Here is a 22,157-nt window from a genome sequence, read left to right on the forward strand (position 1 = left end):
AGGTGTGCCCTGCACATAATGCCTCCACTCTTCCAATGCGCAGATGATGGCTAAAAGTTCTTTGTCATGAATGTCATAATTACGCTCTGCATCTTGCATCAATTTGCTGAAAAAGGCCACTGGGTGCCATAGTCCGTCTTCTTCCAACCGAGAAAGTACACCACCAGTAGCATAGTCAGATGTGTCGCTCTCTATCTTTTGTTTTTTATTTGCATCTGGCATAACTAGCACTGGTGCGGAAGTGAACCTGTCCTTCAGAGTTTTGAAAGCCTTCTCTTGCTTGTCCGTCCATTCCCATGGTACATCCTTTCTGATGAGTTCATTCATGGGTCTGGCAATGTTCGAGAAACCGAGAATGAATTGACGATAAAAGTTCACAAATCCCATGAATCGCTGAATGTCTTTGACACAGGTGGGAGTGGGCCATTCCTGAACTCCCTTAACCTTGACCGGATCCATAGAGACATGTCCATCCTTGATGATCAAACCGAGAAACTCCACTTCCTTCTTCTCAAAAGAACACTTCTCCGGTTTGAGATAGAGATCATTGTCCTGCAACCTTTGTAATACCTCGCGCACCACCTTCCGATGTTTCTCTACATCACCGTTGGTGAAGACCAAGATGTCGTCGATGTAGACTACAACAACCTTGCCTTCCTTTAGATCTTGGAAGATTTGGTCCATCATAGTTTGGAAGGTAGCTGGGGAGTTCGTCATGCCGAAGTACATTACGACTGGTTTGTGATGTCCGAAAGGAGTTTTGAAGGCGGCCTTCCACTGGTCTCCTTCTCTCATTCTGATATTATTATAGCCCCATCGAACGTCCATTTTCGAAAAGAGCTTTGCACCGGAGAGACGATCGATAAGGTCCTGAGAGCGAGGGAGAGGGTATGCATTTCAGATGGTTTTCTCATTCAACCTCCGATAGTCCATGACGGGTCTGAGCTTTCCATCCTTCTTAGCAACAAAGAAGAAGGGAGCTGCTACTGGGGATTCACTATCCCTCAGTCGTCCCAAATCATATTCCTGCTTCAACCACTTCTCACATGCGTCATTTTTGGTGGGGGACAGGGGATATGCTTTCGCATTGGGGGGAAGGTCAGTAGGATCCTTGAGGTCTACCTTGTGATCCCACTTCTTAGACTCGGGGAATTGAGTAGACTCTTCTTCGGAGAAGACTTTAAGATAGTCATGGAGCCAGTCTGGCACCATTTCTTCTACGGGCTTCTTTTCCTTCTTCTTCTCCTCCTGCTGCGCTAACTCTGATGCTACAGAGCTCTTGTACCTGATCCACACATTCCGTGATGAATCCTCATCCTCGACCTCCTTGATCTGTACCTTCTGACCAACAGTAGTAGCAAGGTCCGATTGTTCTTCATCCTCAAGTCTGACAGGTATAGTACCCACATGTCCGTGCATTTTAGAGCTGAAGCTGTTCGACTGAACCTGATGACGGATAGAGGCTTTCTCGATATCCTCATCTTCGTCATCTTCTGTCGGTATCAAATCGGGCAATGCCGGAAGGATTGAACAGTTCATGGCTGTTCGCTTCTTCGCCTTGGTCTTCTTGTCCTTGACCTTGGCTTCCTGACATTTAACCAGGCAACGGTCTAATGCCACCTTCCCTGCATTCCAATCGATACTAGGATTATGGAATCGTAACCAATCTATTCCAATGATAATATCATCAGATCCTAGGTCTGTGACCAGAAAGGCTACTTCTTCTTCATGATCCCCTATGGTAAGCTTCAAGTCTGCGTAATGCGTAATTGGTCTGGCGGAATTGTCTGTTTCGTCGATATTATGGATTGACATTGGTTGCAACAACTGCTTAATCTGAACTTGATTTTTTTCTACAAATTTTTTGCTGAGGAAAAGGTTCATTGCTCCACAATCCACTAGAGCATCGACAGCTGCTTTCTTGTGTTTCCCTTCCAACGTAACTGGCAAGTAGAAATGGTCTCGTTTATTCCCAGAACAAACTTCTGATACTTCTGCAAACATAATTGCCGAGTCACCGAGAATGGAAAAACGATTTCTTTGATCTAAGTCTGCAGTCGACTTTGATCTTCCTAAAAACCCTTCTGTTCCTCTTTCTTCGCAGGGTTGTACATACTGGAGAGGCAAATCCTCTCGTTGACAATGCGGTTAATATCTTCCAGGGTGAGTGCTTTCACCGCTGAAACTTCTTCCACCTTGCTGGCGTGGACAGCTGGTCCTTTGCCCTTGGTGTCGAGTGGCTTTCCCATGCAGTTATGGGCCATATGCCCTTCTTGTCCGCAGCGATAGCACTTGAATGGTACTCCCTGTTGTCCTTGAGGCCGGGGTCTGCCTCCTGCTCTGTTTGCATCTACGTCCATGGTGTTTCCTCCCTGCGACGTGGTCTTGGGTGCTCCAGCTGGTGCGGGTGGAGCAGCGGGGCCTCGCCAAGGTTGTCGCTGAGCGAAGCTCATCTTTCTCTCATCGTCAAGCTCTTCGAGGTTCTGCCTGACTAGAAGCGCTTCCCTGATCAATCCCTCCAGGGTGTCCTTCCTGTTGGGGTGGATGTTGGCCAAGTAGTTTTTAACTCGTTGGTCTAATCCATGACGGAGTTTGCGCATTAATTCGTAGTCGGAGAAATGACAGAAGGCGAGCTTCTGATGGAAAATGGAGATATACTCTCTGACGGTACGATTGCCTTGTCGGAGAGCTTCCAACTCTCTTGCTGCCTTCTCCTCCTTGTTGACGACAGTCCACATGACCTTCATGTCCTTGACGATGCTGTCGTAGGACCCGGGATGACCACTGAGCGCCATAGGTGTGACACTCTCTGCCCACTTGGCTGCGGCTCCTCTGCAGAAGGAAATGAGACAGGTACACTTTTGTTGCTCCGTTGCTCCGGGGTACCCTGTGAAATAGATTTCAAGCTGGGTAAGGAAAGTGTCGATGTCAATGGTGTTCTTGTCTCCCGTGAAGTCCATGGGTTTCGCCATCTTTAGATCAGAGCCTGAAGTCCCAGATGTAGCGCCTGGGATCTTCATTGTAGGTGAGGTCTCCAAAAGCGTGACCCTCTCTTCTGCATCTCTCAAGGAGTTCTCCAGATCCCTCACCCTGCTCTTTAGGTAGTCGATCTCATCGTCCGCATGCACCAGGCCTGCTTGCAGTTCGTCGATCTCCTTTTGCAGGCTGGTTATGAATTGCCTGGTGTACTCTCTTTCTGTTACGACGACGGCGTTGATTGCGTGCAAAATGTCCTGATGGGTGATGATACTCGACCTGGGCCCGGAGATGCCGAAGGGTGCAGAAGGGCCTGCGGTTGGGGTGGTGGATGATTCTGCAGATGCTAATGGGCTTAATGGGTTTCTCCATCCTTGCGGGGCCGGAGAGTGGATTACTCCCCTTGGTGGAGTTACTACTCTTGGTACAGCTGGGGGAGCGTCTGTCACTTCCGTATCCTTGGAAATGTGCGTCCCAGGCTCTCCTAGATTCTCGGACATTGAAGAATCTGCAAGAGGTATCCAAACAGGAAACAGTGTGGAGATGGAACTCTCTAGCCGCAACTAGGCGGGATCTGTACTGGCGGGGCAATGATGATGGAGGTGTGAATGCGTATAGCGATTCGTCAACCTAAAAGAACTCGAGAGGAGTTCGTGAAGACGTGGTGAACTTCGGGTCTGCTTTCAGCACCCTAGGTTCCTATTGTAATGTATTTTTAGGGTTATAAGACCCGTGAGTGCCGTTCTGTTACGTAGAAAGCAAGTATTGTAGCGTACAGTCGGCAGGGTTTTGGGCCTGACTGTAGACGTGCGGAAACAGGACCTAAAGTCACTGATCCTTATGAACTGGCGGCTCATGTAAGATGAGGGCCTGGTCCACTTCTACTTAAAAGACTAACGTAAAGAAACTGAGATACTAAAGCACATCGGGGAAATGATGAGTTGACAAAAAATGTGATCTGCAAGAATATTCTCAAGCAGAACAGCACTGCAAAGTTCGTCGAGAACGGTGACGTCCAAGACAAAGTTCGAGTCGGAGTGGTAGAGTAGACTTAACCTAATGTTATGACCGACGTCCAACAATAATGTTGAAGGTGAGTGCACAACCACTAGGACTCGGTCAGAGATGACAATGAGCAACAGGATAGATTTGAGCGTGAACATCTAGGTCACTACAACAGTAGAAACGAAGAGGTTAAGTCTAAGGAGTACTTACGCTAACTAGCCTACTCTAATACATAACATTGAATAGGAGTCTGAAAGAAATCAGCCAATAAGAAAAGAGTCGTACAACTACTGCAGATGACTAAAGATGACTCATGATATATATAAGCGAATGAGTAAGACGGCAACTAAACAGAAACCCAAGTTCCGACCGGTTCTTCTTTGGGAAGCGAGATTGTTCTAGCCCATGGAGTAGGGGAGCCAATCGGAGAAGCAACGGGTGACCTATGATGAGGAGTCACGTGACCGGCTCGGGTACTGGAAGTAGCCAAAGGAAAACCGAGAAATGAAAAATGGTTCGTATTAGGAATTCGTGACAGCCTGGGCAGAAGGAGATGGTGAAAGCATGGGATGCTCTGCAGTTTGTCAGTGTCAAACACCATGCTGGGTTGAGGGAGGCGAACCACTTGTCAACCCCTGCCTTGCACCTGGGGGTGTGGGAAGTGCAACAATCATTCCCAAAGGTGACACAGGATATGAGGCTACAAACTCCCGAGGCATTGTGTAACAATCGTAAAAGCTAGATGGAGCTAATATACATACTTACTACCAATATTAGCTCCAGGCACTTATTTCTTTTCTCTTTCTCCTTTCTTCTTAGTTCGTATTTCTTCCTCCCCTGATATCTCCCATACATATTTAAACCTGGCATCCAAGTAAGCAAAGGTCATCTACAAGTAAGGAAATGTCGGCCGCAAGTAAGGTTAGGTCAGCTGCAAATAAGCAATAGGAGTGAAAAATAAGCTGTCAACAGCTTATTTGAAAAAAAAAAAAAAAAAAAAAAAAGTGAAAAGCAAAGTTGTAGCCAGTAAAGAACTATGTACAATAATAGTGGTGTGAAAAAAATATGTATATAAAGATACTAGGGCTATACTACCAGCCTGTTAGAGACCGTGCTCAGACAGAGAAGCAGAGGGGTCAGGGCTTGGCTTCAGCTCTTGTGCTACGCCCTTAGCCGAGTATGTGCCCCAAATTTGGACCAGATCCAACAATGTCTGATGATAGGACAAGTGGACTGCTTAGGTCCACTTGGGCAGGTCGGAGGTCAGAGCTGCTAGCAGTAATCCGACTAGGAGCGGAGTGGTAATCCAACCAGGAGCGGAGCAGAGAAGGTGGAGGAAGTTTATTGAAATGGAGGGAGAAAGGGGAACGACAAGGGAAGTCAGAGAAGTAAGGGTGAATACTTTAGAGCACAGCTCTAAAGTCAGAGCAGAGGGTCGGAGGTGACGACAAGTTTAACTTGTGTCCGGAGAGAGAGAGCAAAGTCCTGCGGAGAATTCCCACTAGTAGAGACTGTGGGAAGACAAGTAATATTAAGACTAGGGTCTAGCTAAGTACAGGATATGTTTTATATACTTCTAAGTAGGAGGCAGTGACTGGTTAGTCCTTGGTAGGAGGCTGTGTACCAAGCATACAATTTGTAAGTAAAAACATAAGTCGGGGCGGATATCAATATGTACACATCGGATCAGTTAGATGAGTGGTTATAGGAAGTACTGGTGATCCGGGAAATAAGTACTATGTGCAAATGGGGAAAGTATATACCTAAATGGGGCAAGGAGATTTACAGTAGAATGGATGGTGTGGAAGGCAACCGACGAGGCAGTCAAGCAGAGCTGTAGGAGCCAATGCAGGAGCCGACTGGGACGGGCAGAGGGCAGACAGAGCAGAGGTGGTAGGATAGCGGGGGAAGTAGGATGTTAGGCGGAGTGGATATTAATATTGATGGAGTGGTCGGATCAGGTATATGACACAGCCGCAAGTAAGGTAATGAGTCAGCTGCAAGTAAGGAAATGAGTGGGCTGCAAGGAAGCAATGGTCAGCTGCAAGTAAGCAAGGGCCAGCCACAAGTAAGCAAGTTGGCTGCAAGTAAGCAATAGGAGTGAAAAATAGGCTGTCGACAGCTTATTTTAAAAAAAAGTGGAAAGCAAAGTTGTAGTCAGTAGAGAACTACATATAATAACAGTGGTGTGAATATATATATATATATATATATAAAGATACCAAGGCTATACTACCAGCCACAAGTAAGGAAATGTTGGCTGCAAGTAAGCAATGGTCAGCCGCAAGTAAGGAAAGGTTGGCTGCAACTAAGCAATGGTCAACCGCAAGTAAGGAAAGGTCGGCTGCAACTAAGCAATGGTCAGCCACAAGTAAGGAAATGAGTCAGCTGCAAGTAAGGAAAGGTTGGCTGCAAGTAAACAATGGTCAGCTGCAAGTAAGCAAATGAGTCGGCTGCAAGTAAGCAAATGAGTCAGCCAATAATACCAGTAGTCAAGAAATAAGCGGTCAACTGCTTATTTTTCACTTTTCAATTTTGACAGTTCATACCAGTGGTCAGTGAGTAATATGATGTCCATATACTATATGACACACAAATAAGGTTTGACTGAGTTTGAAACTGAGTTGACCACTACTATACAGTACCACTATCATCAACATGCCTTCTAATTCACTACCACCATCATCTCACCAGCCCCTAAGTCAACAACTCAAAATGCCCACTTGCCTCAACTGTTCTGCTAAGTTTGAAGTCATCCAGGACTACAGGAATTATAGCAAGCAGTGCTTGAAGGAAATTGAGACTTTTATTCATAAGCTGACTAATCAAAAATCACTGAAGAAAAATGATCAAGGCAACTTTCAGTGCTACTGCTCTGATGCTGGATGTCCAGACAAGAAAAAAGTCTACAAGACCATAGAGAATCTCAAAAGACACTTAAAGAAAGTCAAGTCTTGTTGGATTGGATTAAGCAAGGTAGGAAATTGATTAGCATACATGCATATTAATCAACCACTAACATCAACTCAAAAATTGGAGAAGCTGATCCATATTTACCTGAAACCATAGATGAATCAACAACTGGTCATCAGGTGAGCAAATTGATCAGCATACATGTATACTAATTCATCCTTATTCACAGCAAACATCAATATTCCAAGAAGATCAACCCATGGACATCGACCAAGATCTAGGAGTACAAGTAGGTTATATGAATTAGCATACCCATATGCTAATAAACCATCAGTCTCAGGTAGAGGAAGTGCAGTCTGGATCTGGGGAAATAAGTGGTCGACCGTCTATTTCACAACCAGGCCAACAACCAGACCATCAAGTAAGTGTCATGATTTAGTACATATGCATGCTGACAGATTTTTAGGAGTAAACTCAATCTAGAGAAATAAGCCGTTGATGGCTTATTTCACAGCCAGACCATCAAGTGAGTGTCATGATTTAATATATGGGCATGCTAATTGATCGTGATTTAGGATGGACTATTGCACCATCCATACCTAGAGAGCATTGGCATGGTGGTGGATGCAGACCTTCAAGTGCTATGCTGTCTCGTCTGTCAAATAGCATTGCCTCCAGATCATATCACTGGTCATATAGACAATGTCCATCCAGGACTACAAGTGGATGATGAGCGGTATAGTCGAGCAATCTCTGAGATGGAAATTGCCATGACTCTTCCCAATGCCATTGCTGGAGGTAGATACAGCAAGGCATATATGGGTCTACAAGTATATGATGGTATAACTGTTAGGTACCGTGCCAGCTCAAGAAGCGGAGGGGTTGGGGCTTGGCTTCAGCTCTTGCACTGCACCCTTAGCTGAGTACGTGCCCCAAATTTGGAGCAGATCCAATGTTGTCTGACAATAGGATGAGTAGACCACTTAGGTCTGCTTTGAGGGTCAGGAGGTAAGTGCTACTAGCGGCGGGCCAACTAGAAGCGGAGCGGAGAAGGCAGAGGATAATACGGAAGGTGGAAAGGAGCAGGGGGAATACTTCTGGAGGCAGACGGAGGTCACAAGGAGGCCAGCTATGTCACGAATCCTTTAGCAAAGCTAGAATATTGCATATGATTCGCTTGCCTAGAAGAGACGAAGATTCTAAGTGCTTCCACCTTTGATGGAGACGATGAAGCTGCTTTGGACTCTCTATTACCTTGGTTCACAGAGAAGACCAACTCCCCCTTCAGCCACATTCGATCCCTTCAGCATTGAGCCTCATCGATCGCTTATAGCACGATGAGCATGCCTCAGGTCTGGTGGACTGACCGAAAGAAGTGGGAGGAGATGTTGTACAAGGGCAACAAGGTGCATATAGACCACCTGAGGCAAATGTTTGCTTTGATGGAAAGCAAACAGGTGGACCTTTGGGAGAACAAGGTGCTGGTAGGAATCAGCATGTGCGTATGCTACAAGGACATCAAGGACAACAACACGAACCACGACGTCAGCTACTCCTTCCTATCAGATCACAGAAATGGTAGCTTTGCGGATAGGGATCGCTTTTTCAAGGCCATCATTGAGAATCGAGAGACCTTGGGTTGGTTCACCATCATTCGCGATGGAGAGGTGAGAGAGGTGATTTGGGACAAAGGAGTGTTGATGACTTGGTTGAGAGACTATGCAGAGTTTCAAAAGCTAGTCCTAGCCAGATGCGAGATTCTCAGTGGAGCACCAGGCTGTGGAACCAAACTCACCGCCATGGTATACAGAAACACCAAGGTAAGCAGCATATTTGAAATAAGCCATTGACGGCTTATTTTCATGACCAACAGACGCGATCCTAGCGCAACCTAGTGATGCTAGGCAAGAACCTGACCATGCTGAGGACATATTACAAGTCTGGAGCATTGTCTGGGCTGGAAAAGCTCATTCCTCACTCCATAGATGGAGTCACAGCAGACCTCTACTATTCAGACAAGCCAGAGATCAAAGAGATGTATCAGACGCATCTGTCATATACTGGATCCGAGCACCTCCAACACTACCTGTGAGCATCCCTACTGCTGGTCCGACCCCCTGTTTCCTTGTCCGCTCCATTCCTCCTTCCCCGACAATGCACAAAGTGCATCTCAGCAGGATTAGCCCTGCTACCTCCGCCCAACCCCGTTCCGCTCTTCTGACACTACCCCTATGTCCTCCAACCCCATACCCCTTCCATCTGACCCTATCTGGGGTTCCGCTCCTCCGCCCTATCGGTCCGCCCGATCCTACTCCTACTCCCTCCACTTTTCCGACCCGCACAGGTCCTTCAGTTCCGCTCATATTCCCCCACCTGACTATTAGTCTGTCCGACCGCCTCACCAGTCCACTCCTAGACTAGGAACCACTCAACTGGTCCTATCCCCGTTTAGTATCATAGTTCCGCTTTTTGGATCACCAGTAATCCCTATACCCTAGCGATTCTGATCCATCGCGTACATACTGTTCCCCGAGCCTTATTCTCGTATGTCTCAGTCACCCTATTGTAATCCTGTACACTCAGCACATAGCCTTCTGCTATGCTATGCTCACCACTTAGAATATATAAACATATGTACATTTGTCTGTAGATACTCAGTCTGAATATTACCTTTTCTAAGCCCTGCTCTTCTGTTCTTTGACTTGGGCCTGATCCTAGTCAACTCCTGTTAGCTGGCCTAGGGGATTGACTCCCTAGGTCAGCCACCCTCCGTTCTTCCGCTCCTCTGTTCCCCCATTCCCTTGTTCCCCCACTCCTCCATTCCCCTGTTCCCCTGTTCCTCCATCCCTCCACTCCTCTGACTTCCCGTGCATTGGAACTAGACCCCGCACTCTCGCATCCATCCCCTCCATTCCGCTCTGCTTCGGACATTCGTCCAAGCAGTTCCTTCTGCTCCGCTTCTACTGTTGGTTCCGACCACAGTAGTCTCCTGCTTCCCTCCTGTCGGGCAGAATAACCCCCACCCAACTTTCCCACACTCACCTAGTAGTCCGTCAGTCCTCCTTCAGAGGACCCCCATCCCGACGTCCTGTCGGAACCCATAGAATTTGTGTCGGACTATATTCCAAAATTAGGGGCACATACTCAGATAAGGGGCACAGCGTACGAGCTGAAGCCAAGCCCCTCAGACTCTGCTTTACCCCTGAGCACGGTCTTAACAGCATCACTTCATCAACAAGGACAAGCAGTTCAACATGGATCAACTGTCCGCGACCATGTCAAGGGAAAGCATATCTCACATCGGCTTTGGACTCAGAGTCAACTCATGGTGTCACATCAGCACCGCATTCAAGTGGAAACTGGGTCAATTTGCAGAATAGTTGTTGGAAGAAGACGAGCAAGACACGGTCGAAGCTCTTCAAGCAGGGCATACGAGATCAACAGAGAACAGGATCTATGGTCTAAGTCCTGATGCTCTGGCAGGGACGCCAGAAGATCTATTGCCTCTATTCCTTCAGGCAAGCACCAACTGGCAGCTCTTGATGCATACTGCACCAGGAGGGCATGGATGCCAGTGCCAGTCATTTCAAGGAGCTGGTACAGTCTGGTAAATTTGGATCAGAGCATGAAACAGACCAAGCTCCAGCTACTCCCTCTCCCTCTCCACCTGTCATACAGTGAATGACAGCAGAGGTAACTCTATCAAAAGAAGACATCACTAATAGGATCATAGGCAAGTTAGAAGACAGGTTGGTCAAAGGACTCAAGGAAAGGTTGGTCAACTGAGTTGTAGAGCTGCTCGGTCCAGCACTGCAAGCGATCATCAAGGATGTGGTTGACAAGGTGAAACCTCAAGAACCAGCCGTGCCTACAAACGACTTAGATTTCGACAACTTGTATGCAATGAATGACTTTGAAGAAGGTGAGCTGATTGAAACAAGCCATCAACAGCTTATCTGAGATTTATCTTACAGAACACATTGATGGTCAGTGCCTCAAGATCATCTCATACATCTTTTTATTCCATGGAAATGCGGGTTTCAGCAGAGTCTATTGAAATAAGCCATTGACGGCCTATTTCTAATTCATGCACAGAACATTTCACATCACCACCACCTGATGAAAATGAAGCTGCAGAAGAATCAGGTGAATCTCCTGAAATAAGCTGTTGATGGCTTGGTCGGTGACCAGAGATCAATACATGCATATGCTAACAACGGCCAACAGATGCACCGCCACCCCCCAATCAGTTGCAAGAAAAAAGAGAAACATATTCTTCTCGGTCTCAGGGAGATTATATTCTTCTTGGTCTTAGTGGTTAACGGTTAGGCTTGTTAGGTTAGTTGATTATAACCTTACAAAAGCAAGTAAAACTGGAATGATCTTAGTCTTCAAGCTCTTCTGCCCAACCAATTAAGCCCCATACTTTTAATAACCTGCAAACTAGCTGCTGAGATGCGCCATCTGTCCTCATTCAAATTGTTATATGAGTCCATGACAATGCTCACATGCTGCACGCCACAGAGAAACATAGAATATGCTGTTCCTGTAATGAATTACAAAGGCAAGATACATCACCATGCATGACACAAAGCACTCGAGGCTTAGCAGTGTTATGTAGAGTATATGCGCACCCCACCGCTATAAAGGACTGCACCATGTGGACTGGACAAATCAGAAAATGACACACAGGTACATACAAATAGTAGCATTCATGAATCTCTCAGATGTTTCAGCTCATGCTGAAACAATGGGTGTGTGACTCCCTTTGTTTATGAAGGTTTATCTTAGCAGCAGCTCATCCCATCTTACCTTCAACTGGCGGTTCTGAGTTGTCTGACGAGCACCAACACTTGTCAGTCTCGAGTTTTAATTCTTCTGGGGACCAATGCCAACACTGGTCCATTCTCCTTGTTAACCTGCTTACACCAACTGTCAACACTTGGTCAGTCTGATGAGCGTCAATGCTCATCCCATCTTACCTTCACCAGCAGTTCTGAGTCATCTGACAAGTGCCAACACTTGTCAGTCTCAAGTTTTAATTCTTCTGTGGACCAGTGCCAACGCTGGTCCATTCTCCTTGTTAACCTGCTTACACCAACTGTCAACACTTGGTTGGTCTGATGAGCGTCAACACTCATCCCATCTTACCTTCAACCAGTGGTTCTGAGTCAGTCTGATGAGCACTAATGATTGTCAGTCTGGAGTTTTAATTCTTCTGTGGACCAGCGCCAATGCTGGTCCATTCTCCTTGCTCAATGGCAATCCTTTGGGGTCTGCAGTCTGGACCACCAATTCATTAATTTACCAATGTGGACGATTAGTCAGCCAAGTGTGAGCTACATTTGAGCTTCCAATTTATACTATGTCCCTCACCTCAAATGCCAATGTTTGACTGCACCAATCGTCAATGATTGGTATCTTCTTTTGGTCGAACATTAATGTTTGGCCAAAAGTCACTACAGACCTCTAGTTGGTAGTCGACTGCAAAACCGTCCAATGCCAACGCATAAAACAGGCAGGCCATCATCACCATCATATTCCACTGCATGAATGCACAACTGACGTGCTAATGGTTTCATAGACATTTGAGGATCAACAGCTTTGCATAAATTACACTGCAAATGTCATTTGTCTGTTCGTTGTCATATACCGGATCCAGGCACCTCCAATACCACCTGTGAACATCCCCACCCTGGTCTGACCCCCTGTTTTCCCGTCTGCTCCATCCCTCCTCCGACAATGCACGAAGTGCATCTCAGCAGGACTAGCCCTGCTACCTCCGCCCGACCCCATTCCGCTCCTCCGACACTACCCCTATGTCCTCTGACACTATACCCCTTCCATCTGACCCTATCTGGGGTTCCACCCCTCCGCTCTATTGGTCCACCTGATCCTACTCCTACTCCCTGCACTTTTCCGACCTGCTTGGTTCCACTATGTATATCCATCCCCTTGGGTTCCACTCTGCTTCGGACTTTGTCCGAGTAGTCCTCTCCGTTCTGCTTCTCCTGTTGGTTCCGACTGCAGTAGCCCTCAACCTCTCTCCTGTTGGGCCGAACGACCCCCACCTGACTTTCCTGCGCTCGCCTAGTAGTCCGTTGGTCCTCCTTCAGAGGACCCCTGTTCTGATGTCCTGTTAGAACTCATAGAACTTGTGTTGGACTACATTCCAAAATTAGGGGCATGTACTTGGGTAAGGGGCGCAGCACACAAGCTGAAGCCAAGCCCCTCAGACTCCGCTTTACCCCTGAGCATGGTCTTAACATTCATACATGCTGCTATAGCAACAACGAACCATTTGCACTGACCATGGAAGAAGCATGCCCTACCAAATGGGTTCATTTTCAAGAAGCAGCACATGACCTTTGCGATGCCAATACTTTGGATTGTGAGTTTTTATATCCAGACCAGAGGTTCTGTCATTCAGAAAATTTCTCAGCTTCATCCAAACCAAACTTTGCTAACATCCAGCCATCATGCTTAACCCATTCAAAGTCCAACCAGAAATGTTCCTCCAGCACCCCCCCCCCCCCTGTCCAAGCAGGACATCTACAAGTGGACTAACACAGCAAAGGCAACGGCCCCATGATTTGTCAGGGATGTTCTCTCAATGAAGGAAAATGATAGCAAAGGTCGATCTCCCCAACCTAACCCAGACACCTACTAAAAACCAACCACAAGACCTAATACCAGCTTTTACTGGCTGGGACATGTCCCCTGTTGAATGGTCTTCATTGTTGGCATGGTGGTTGCAATCCAGGAGTCCAATAAATGGATGCTATACACCAGTGAGTGATCAGTTTTGCAGTTGAGTTATAACTCAGGTTGGGTGCATAGTTGACAATTCCACAGCTGTCATCGAATGTATGCTACGTCACCCCCTACCTCATGCCAACTTGAACCAGAAAATCAGAGGGGCAGCAATGTCATTAAGCAGACATCCTTCCCTGCCTGCCCCTGTTACTGCCATTGGCTATCCGGTACAAGTGATTGGCAAAGTCACAATTCCATGGTAGGCAACAAATCAAAGCCACATTCATCAGTAAGTACTAACCTTATCTTTCAGTTGCACCTAATGTTCCATACCTGCTCTTCAGACCCCTGTGAGTTGACTAATTATCAATGGAAACATGTCCACACGGTCGTTGAGCTTCACAAGGCAAAATATGGGGTGCCAAAGCCTTTCAACATACCAGCTGCGACGTATTCAGATAAGCTTGGGACACAGAACCCCTTGAAGTGTCCATTGCCTGTCCACAAGCCATCCTTGCCTCTTACTCACAGCGCGACCTCTGTCCCAATAGGCTTAGTCATACCTGGATCCATAGTGAGTGCTCTGCTGTATACTTCATCGTCGAACGCCAACATTTGACTTGATACTCTAAGGCACTCCTGAATCTCTAGCTTGTAATTATAGCTGTTAGGTACCGTGCCGACTCAGGAAGCAGAGGGGTCGGGGCTTGGCTTCAGCTCTTGCACTGCACCCTTAGCCGAGTATGTGCCCCGAATTTGGAGTGGGTCCGACGTTGTCTGACGATAGGACAAGTGGACCGCTTAGGTCCGCTTTGAGGATTGGGAGGTAAGAGCTACTAGTGGAGGACCAACTAGGAGTGGAGCGGAGAGGACAGAGGATAATGGGGAGGGTGGAGAGGAGCAGGGGGAATACTTGATAGGAGTGGAGGAGGTGGAGGATAATGTGGAGGGCAGAAAGGAGCAGGGGGAATACTTGATAGGGGCGGAGAAGTAAAGAGAAGACTTAGAGCACAGCTCTAAGTTGGAGCAGAGGTTCAGAGGTGACAACAAGGTGAAACTTGTGTCCAGAGGAGGCAAGGTCCTACTGAGAATTCTCACAAGTAGTAACTGCAAGAAGACAAGTAATATTAAGACTGGGGAAAATATCTAAGTACAGGATATGTTATATACTTCTATGTATGAGGCAGTGATCAGGATAACTATGTTGTAAAGCTATGTACCAAGGATATAGTTTGTAAGTACTTTACACAGGCGAAGACATAAGTCGCAGCGGATATCAATATGTACGCGTTGGATCAGTGATTGAGCAGTAAGAGGAATTACTGGTGATCCAGAAGTAAGGGTCTATGTACTGAAGGGGAAAGTGTATATCTAAAAGGGGAAAGAGGTTCCAGTTGAATGGAGATGTTACGGAAGGGGACCGGTTGGGCAGTTGAGCAGAAGCATAGGGGCAGATGTGGATAATGATTGGATGGAGCAGAGAATGGAAGGAGCAGAGGTGGTCAGAAAGCGGAGCGGATATTGATATCGGAGCGGTTGGATCAGGTATATGACAATAGCTAGACATTTGAATTTCCAACATTGAACATTAATGTTTGACTCTCGCCTCTTGCTATGACATCTCACATCATTGTGCGCTCAGCATTTGATACCAAGCATTCCTCGCACCAAACTCAATGCCTTTGGACAAGTCTCACATAGAAAGGCTGCCCAGCCACCCACCTTGCAAAACCATCCGATGCATGTCGGCTAGTAAATGCAGGTCATCTGCCCCCGGTGTGGACCACAGTGACGATGACAAATCAGATCACAACAACAACAACAACCAATGGAAGATCTCTCGCAAAATGATTATGGCTGGTCCATGACATCCACCAGAGTTCTACCTCCTTCAACAGTCGCATGACCTGAATGCGTTATCCCACCTTCCTGCAGCAAGCCGATGGATCAATCAAGGGCAAATATGCCCAGATATGCTGCCTCTCCCAGATGACCTTCGGCAGCTCCGCGTTGCAATTTTGACAATCCCAGATGGCATGCTCATGTTGTTACTGCCTCACAATGATATTTTGGTCGCATCACTAATCAATCATTGTCTCCCACAAATTGCAATGTGGCCATTTGACCAAAGTATACAGTTCGATGAAAACCTCCCTACTGCAATGGTTGACACTCAGGGACAAATACCTCCTGTGCCATACATCGAACACCTTTGTAATGAGTTTTGGCAAGCACTCCTTGACGGGAAGCACTCGATACATGATCCACACAACCTAAATACTCTGCTCCCTCTGTGGGTTATCAAATTTTGGTGGGTGCTGCACACCGCATACGAACACAAGACACAATGGGTGAAGGCAGCGTGTTGGATATGGGAGAAGCAGAAGACAGGAAGAGACTTAGAGCTGCTCAGAGAGGCAGAGATGCTGCTCTGCCTTCTTCCCTGGAACAGGTCGCTTTGTGGGCCAGCCACAACTGGTCGCAGAACCACAAACCACCTATGTTTATTTTTGTCAGATCACCGCTGGTTGTCCAAGACTCTTGTCGATCTGATGACAGCCTCTCTTGTCTCTTTCCTGCCTGTGCAACACCATGACATTATCAATGCAAACACCAGCTTCAGCAATGCGATCTGCAGCACAAAGCATATCTCCTATCACGATTGGCTGCACCACCATCTCCAGGAAATTGAAGATGATGCAAAGAAACACAGATATCTTTATGCTACAGTGCACATACCCATGCTGGATCATTTTATTGCCTTTGCGATTGATTTTGAAACAAAGTCCTTTAAATACGGTAAGAGCCCTCTATTTTCAACTTGGAACTCATAAAAGCTAATGTGAATGCAGGTGACTCTCTTTATTCAAAAAATGCCCCATCTGATATCATCCAGAAGCTCCAATGGTGGTTGTGCAAATGCTTTGGTGGAGAATTTCACAACAATGGAGGTGTCTTACCGCATGGTGTCCAGAAGGACACATGCTGTTGTGCATTGTTCACAATCAACACTGTCATGCATAATGTCCTTGGACACACGCTTGGCATCCCAAATCCTGCCTCTGATTGAGCAAGATGGTTTTCAGTAACTGTGAGAAGCCAGATTGAAGACCCACAAGTCGTACAGTGGGAGATGGAGCAGTGACTTGAGGAAGAGAGGCAGGAGGAAGAATATCAGGAGAAGGAGAGGATGGAGCAAGTTAGGCTGGAGCAAGAATGTCAAGAGAAAGAGATGATGGAGAAAGAATGCCAAGAGAAGGAGAGGCTCGAGCAACAGCATCAAGAGAAAGAGAGGTTGGAGCAAGAGCACCAAGAGAAAGAGAGGCTGGAGCAAGAATGCCAGGAGAAGGAGAGGATGGAGCAACAACGCCAGGAGAAAGAGAGGATGGGGCAAGTTAGGCTGGAGCAAGAACACCAGGAGAAAGAACACCAGGAGAATGAGAGGATGGAGCAAGATGTTATCATGGCTGACGATGCACATGAAAACGACCAGCACATGCATGTCAATGAGTACCATCCACCTGCCATGGCACATTCCTCGTCACCTGGACACGAGCTTGAGCCTGGTGAACTTGAGTTGTCTATCCATAACCGCCCTCCTCTATCGCAACACAATGGTGTGACTGGCGATCACAGCAGATGATGCTCTCATGACCATCAAGAATGGTCTCATCATGCCATATCTCCTCCCCGCTATAGACCCTCATCCTATAGGGACTATCTGCATCATTGACCTGTATCTCCCCCTCATAATCGCAGCACACGGTCATTCTACCAAGACTATCCTTCCTCTCAACAGGACCGCATGATTCCTCCTCGTTACAGCCGATCATGCTCTCCGGTTGGATACCAACTGTCTGCGCGCTACCAGAGTCCTAGAAGGCGTCACTGTAAGTGTCCCTTCAACTTAGGTTTAGCTAGCAATTAATTTCTGTTGTTTGCAGCACCCTCCCCCTCTTATCTGTCCTCATCACGCCATAACCTTCAAAGAACAGGTCCTCGTGAGTTTCCAACCTAATTCATGCCATCATTTGACTAAATCTGTATAGCAGCTCACACATCGTGCTACCCTACTCCGCCTTCCCAACTCTCGGCTCCTGCTGTGAGCTCAGTTGCAGGCTTCGACAGGATGAATCACCGCATCGCTCAGACTGACAAGACTCGCTGGATCATCGCACATACAAGCCACCTTGTTCAGTTTGACAAACCAACTACTGTGAACCTGTCGATGATCAACCACCCCTCCTACCACTCCCTGCACATCATTTCTCATGGCCGTTTAGTAGTCTCCAAGAGAACTGAATTATGACTCCATCTTTGGCGAGATCAGTATCCAGACGTACCCCTGTGGTTTTTCACAGTTCGCTGTATCTCAAGAGGACTCAATTGGAGAGTCTTCGTCAGTTCATACAATCTCATTGGTCCAAACCCCACATATCAAATCACTCTGCCTCCCTACATTAGTGCCACACATCTGCCACTTGCCAACAACAGCTTGCAGGAGTATGAATATTGCATCCGAGCCCTCCTGCAACTTCCATACACCAGGTGCTTTCTCACAATGGGTGGTATGGTGTGGTGTGTCACATTGCACTATGGCCCCCCCAGCATTTTTTTCACTGCCCTGTCCAGTCCATCCATAGATGCTTACATGCATCACTGTGTGGATTGCGTTGGCTCAGATATTGATGACACAGTGACCCCCGATGCCATTGCACTGCTGCTAGGCACCTCCCTCATGGGTCGCAGTGTATGGCCTCCTCACGATACATTTGAAAAGTTCCAGAAGTGGCATGGAAAATGGTCCAAGTGTTGGGAGGACTGGTTCAACAAGTGCATCACCGCCCTATATAGGCCGTCGATGCAGACACCAGCACAGGCTTCATTCCTCACCTGTAAAGCGTGGGTTGACATGCACCATAAACACACAATAACTGCATTTCAAAGCTCTGGCACAGACGGAACAGACACTCAGGCAGCATGGCTATGCGAAGAGCTTTGCCAAGCGTATCCATCAATGGAATCATATAATGCTTTACCTTAGAAGTTGTCATTTCGTCATATCTGTGAGCTGCTTGGTTATTTATCCAATTTCTGGTAACTATGTCACTTCTTCAGTGCGTAGTGGTACTTTCTAGATATCTAGTCTGAAAATCAGGCTATTTGTCTGCACTCCTTGCTGTCGACTCATTCATTCTATCCCAATAACCAAGCTTGGGTTGTCATTGTTTACATATCATATACATACCACACATACATAGCATATATACAGCAATGGAATGTACTTTTACTTCTTATACACTGGTTCAGTTGCAGACATCACTAAGTGCAAATGAGGTTTTCACCTCAATATCATGCAAAAAAATTGCAAAAATCAAGCAAATCAACCCAAGACGATAAGCAAGTCAAGGATAAGAAATGCCATACCATAGGATACCATAAGATACAATATGATAGTCTATACAAGGATAAGAAACACGATAGACCACCATACAACACCTCATTCCTTCCACTTTTTATTATTATTATGACACTTCTATCCCATCTTAAAGTTTGCAAGATTCTCGTAAGAAAGGTCGAGTCAAGGTTAGGTTAGGGTTGTGTCAGGGGTTAGTGGCACGATCAAATTTTCACTTTTTCACACAATTTTACTTTGCCTTGTATCTTTCCACTACAACGTCTGGGGACCTCAACACATCCTGGGCTGCATAAGTTGCTACTCATGATGAACTCACACTCATTGCTACGTAACTCCTAGTCTACTTTTGGAACCCCAGCTGTGGCATTTCCAAATGACTGATCATTTCTTATCATGGAACAATCCATCTCGATTCTGCCATGACCTCCAAGTTCCAACCCCTGCCACCTAACCTCCATCACACAGCCATGTCTTCTATTACTGTGGCCAGCACTGAGTCTATGCCTGAGCTCCACAGACGCTATCAAACCAGAAGCAACTCTACTCTACAAGCGATACCTTGAACTCATCCTGTGAAACCCAGTGGGAATGTTCAAAAGTCCAGTTTGACCCTAAAACCACTTACACCAGTTTTGCAACCAAGTGAAACTGAGCGTGCAGCAGGCCCAAAGATATCCACAACCCCTCTCCAAGAGGTTCACAAGGACAACATGAAATCAGTCAAGTTACTGGCCTCTGTGGATATCTCCACAAATTCCGGTCCAAATCCTTTGTATGATGATGACGATGATGATAGTCTCCAACAGTTCCTTCATTATTGTCATCTTACCTCAAGTATGTTCCATGAGAAGTAAGGAATTAACTTGTTCTAATTGATATTTGAAGATGGGCAAAACATTTTGAGTGAATTAACTAAACTGCCTCCACAAACAGGCCGCATCATGGTGTGTACTAGCACTCTGAGTCGAATGAATGGAAGATTCCCATGCTTATCAAATATTCAGGAATTCTATGGTGTTGGTGCTTGGGAATATGAAAGAATAGAAGAACTGCTAGGAAAGACAGGCTGGATATCCAAGCCCAGGTGTGTTAAATAAATCTTCTCTCTGTATTAGTAAATATACTAACTGGGCCAGGCTAACTTACGATTATGACAGGCACTCCCTCCTTGTTGAGATGCCAAGCGCCATCCATGAAGCACCCTTTGATTGTTTGAAGCTCTCTCTAGGACACTCTATCGCAGCACTTCCTTACAATCACAATACAATATATCCGATGGTTCGCATGAACTCATCGTTGAGCATCAAATGAAAATCAGTTACACCTGATATTTGTATCACCATCACACCAGCAGAGGGTCCTACCAAAATCATATTAGTTCCATTCATCGGGGAGTGTGCCTGCTCTGAGGACAAGGACCATTCCATCCACAAACTCAAAGACACCATCACTGGTCATCCTCACGCCGAGATGGCCGTCCTTGGGCTAGTCTGCGAAGTGCAACCCTACAACTGTCCCAAGAAAAGTTCTCCTGCATCAAATACCTTACACAAACACAATGAAGTTCTTCCACTTGACACCTTCATCACCGAACACTTCCCATCATGCACCTCTATCACAGTCGCCAATCATAATTGGTGCCACATCAGTTCAGTGGAGTTTTTCATCTGGGTTCGGGGAGATGATGAAACTGATATCAACCTGAGTAAACAAGATGCCGAACATATGGCGCAGGGTGTAAGTTTTTACATTATCAAACAAATTATCTGACTTCAGTCCCCGATCTTGATCCAGACATTATTGCCCAACATCAACATGGATGCTGTCATAGCTATGTTGAAGCAGGGATTAGCAAAGATTAGAGATAGTTTTGTTGCATTCTCCAAAGAGCTCAACCCCAACATTGACTGCGCCAAACTTGAAGAAGCCATTGTCACATTTCCTGTCAGGTGGAAGGACTACGTCATAGCATTGAGGAATGCCGCGGATGTTACCGCCTGGATGAGGTACAAGGCTTGGCACGAAGGGGTCATCAGCGACGAGGACTCAGATCCCCCATATGTACCCTCAAATGCAGCAGAAGCATCAGCACATGTACCCTCAAATGCAGGAGAAGCATCAGGCAGTGGCTCTCATAGATGCTCCAAGAACAAGTGTTAGGTACCGTGCCGGCTCAGGAAGCAGAGGGGTCAGGGCTTGGCTTCAGCTCTTGCGCTGCACCCTTAGCCGAGTATGTGCCCCAAATTTGGAGTGGATCCGACGTTGTCCGACAATAGGATGAGTAGACCGCTTGGTGACAACAAGATGAAACTTGTGTCCAGAGGAGGCAAGGTCCTACTGAGAATTCTCACAAGTAGAAACTGCAAGAAGACAAGTAATATTAAGACTGAGGAAAATATCTAAGTACAGGATATGTTATATACTTCTAAGTATGTGGCAGTGATCAGGATAACTATGTTGTAAAGCAATGTACCAAGGATATAATTTGTAAGTACTTACACAGGTGAAGACATAAGTCGCAGCGGATATCAATAAGTATGCGTTGGATCAGTGATTGAGCGGTAAGAGGAATTACTGGTGATCCAGGAGTGAGGGTCTATGTACCGAAAGGGAAAGTATATATCTAAAAGGGGAAAGATGTTTCAGTTGAATGGAGACATTATGGAAGGGGACTGGTTGGGCAGTCGAGCAGAAGCATAGGGGCGGATGCGGATGATGATTGGATGGAGCGGAGGATGGATGGAGTGGAGGTGGTCGGAAAGCGGAGCGGATATTAGTATTGGAGCAGTCGGATCAGGTATATGACAGCAAGCACATCTCTTCCGCCTCCTCGCAGGCCAAAATGTGCCTTGTAGTAGTACGAGTAGGCTTTGCACTAGTTTGCATCCTAAATAGTTGCATTGCATACTGCCACCCATACTAATCACAACTGAATCTTTCGCAATGCACAATGCTGCCAACTGATGAGCAAATTTCCCATTTATCTGACCATAGTGATGATGCCGCCAACAGAAAAATGCTATGCGGCTTTGCCATTGGCCATGAAAAGGTCTAACTATAACTTATTACAATGTTCAATACTGCACAA

The 22,157-nt window shown here is 46.5% G+C and overlaps 4 protein-coding genes across 4 annotated transcripts; all 4 read left to right on the forward strand.

The window, feature by feature from the left end:
- Window positions 1–6,234: 6,234 nt before the first annotated feature.
- On the forward strand, window positions 6,235–8,779 carry EDB91DRAFT_1086206 (uncharacterized protein; the record flags this gene model as incomplete). Its single annotated transcript, XM_041316003.1, has 10 exons — window positions 6,235–6,406; window positions 6,524–6,539; window positions 6,624–6,957; window positions 7,124–7,183; window positions 7,229–7,315; window positions 7,409–7,420; window positions 7,470–7,734; window positions 8,080–8,152; window positions 8,228–8,714; window positions 8,768–8,779. The coding sequence occupies 10 exons, from the start codon at window positions 6,235–6,237 to the stop codon at window positions 8,777–8,779; spliced, it is 1,518 nt and encodes a 505-aa protein (XP_041172025.1).
- A 6,844-nt stretch (window positions 8,780–15,623) lies between these two features.
- Window positions 15,624–16,720, forward strand: EDB91DRAFT_1253627 (uncharacterized protein; the record flags this gene model as incomplete). The annotated part of the gene is made up of 2 exons (XM_041323681.1): window positions 15,624–16,449; window positions 16,503–16,720. The coding sequence occupies 2 exons, from the start codon at window positions 15,624–15,626 to the stop codon at window positions 16,718–16,720; spliced, it is 1,044 nt and encodes a 347-aa protein (XP_041172026.1).
- Window positions 16,721–16,840: 120 nt separating this feature from the next.
- On the forward strand, window positions 16,841–17,756 carry EDB91DRAFT_1253628 (uncharacterized protein; the record flags this gene model as incomplete). The annotated part of the gene is made up of 5 exons (XM_041323682.1): window positions 16,841–17,216; window positions 17,287–17,415; window positions 17,476–17,540; window positions 17,595–17,651; window positions 17,700–17,756. The coding sequence occupies 5 exons, from the start codon at window positions 16,841–16,843 to the stop codon at window positions 17,754–17,756; spliced, it is 684 nt and encodes a 227-aa protein (XP_041172027.1).
- Window positions 17,757–19,779: 2,023 nt separating this feature from the next.
- EDB91DRAFT_1086208 (uncharacterized protein) lies at window positions 19,780–21,846 on the forward strand (the record flags this gene model as incomplete). The annotated part of the gene is made up of 8 exons (XM_041316004.1): window positions 19,780–19,903; window positions 19,955–20,013; window positions 20,074–20,153; window positions 20,298–20,347; window positions 20,388–20,806; window positions 20,846–21,163; window positions 21,535–21,556; window positions 21,716–21,846. 8 exons carry the CDS (start codon window positions 19,780–19,782, stop codon window positions 21,844–21,846), a joined length of 1,203 nt encoding a protein of 400 aa, XP_041172028.1.
- Window positions 21,847–22,157: the final 311 nt, after the last annotated feature.

The sequence above is a fragment of the Suillus paluster genome (genome assembly GCF_016628075.1).
Source record: "Suillus paluster strain FC165 chromosome Unknown EDB91scaffold_89, whole genome shotgun sequence".
In the NCBI taxonomy this organism is placed as follows: Eukaryota; Fungi; Basidiomycota; class Agaricomycetes; order Boletales; family Suillaceae; genus Suillus; species Suillus paluster.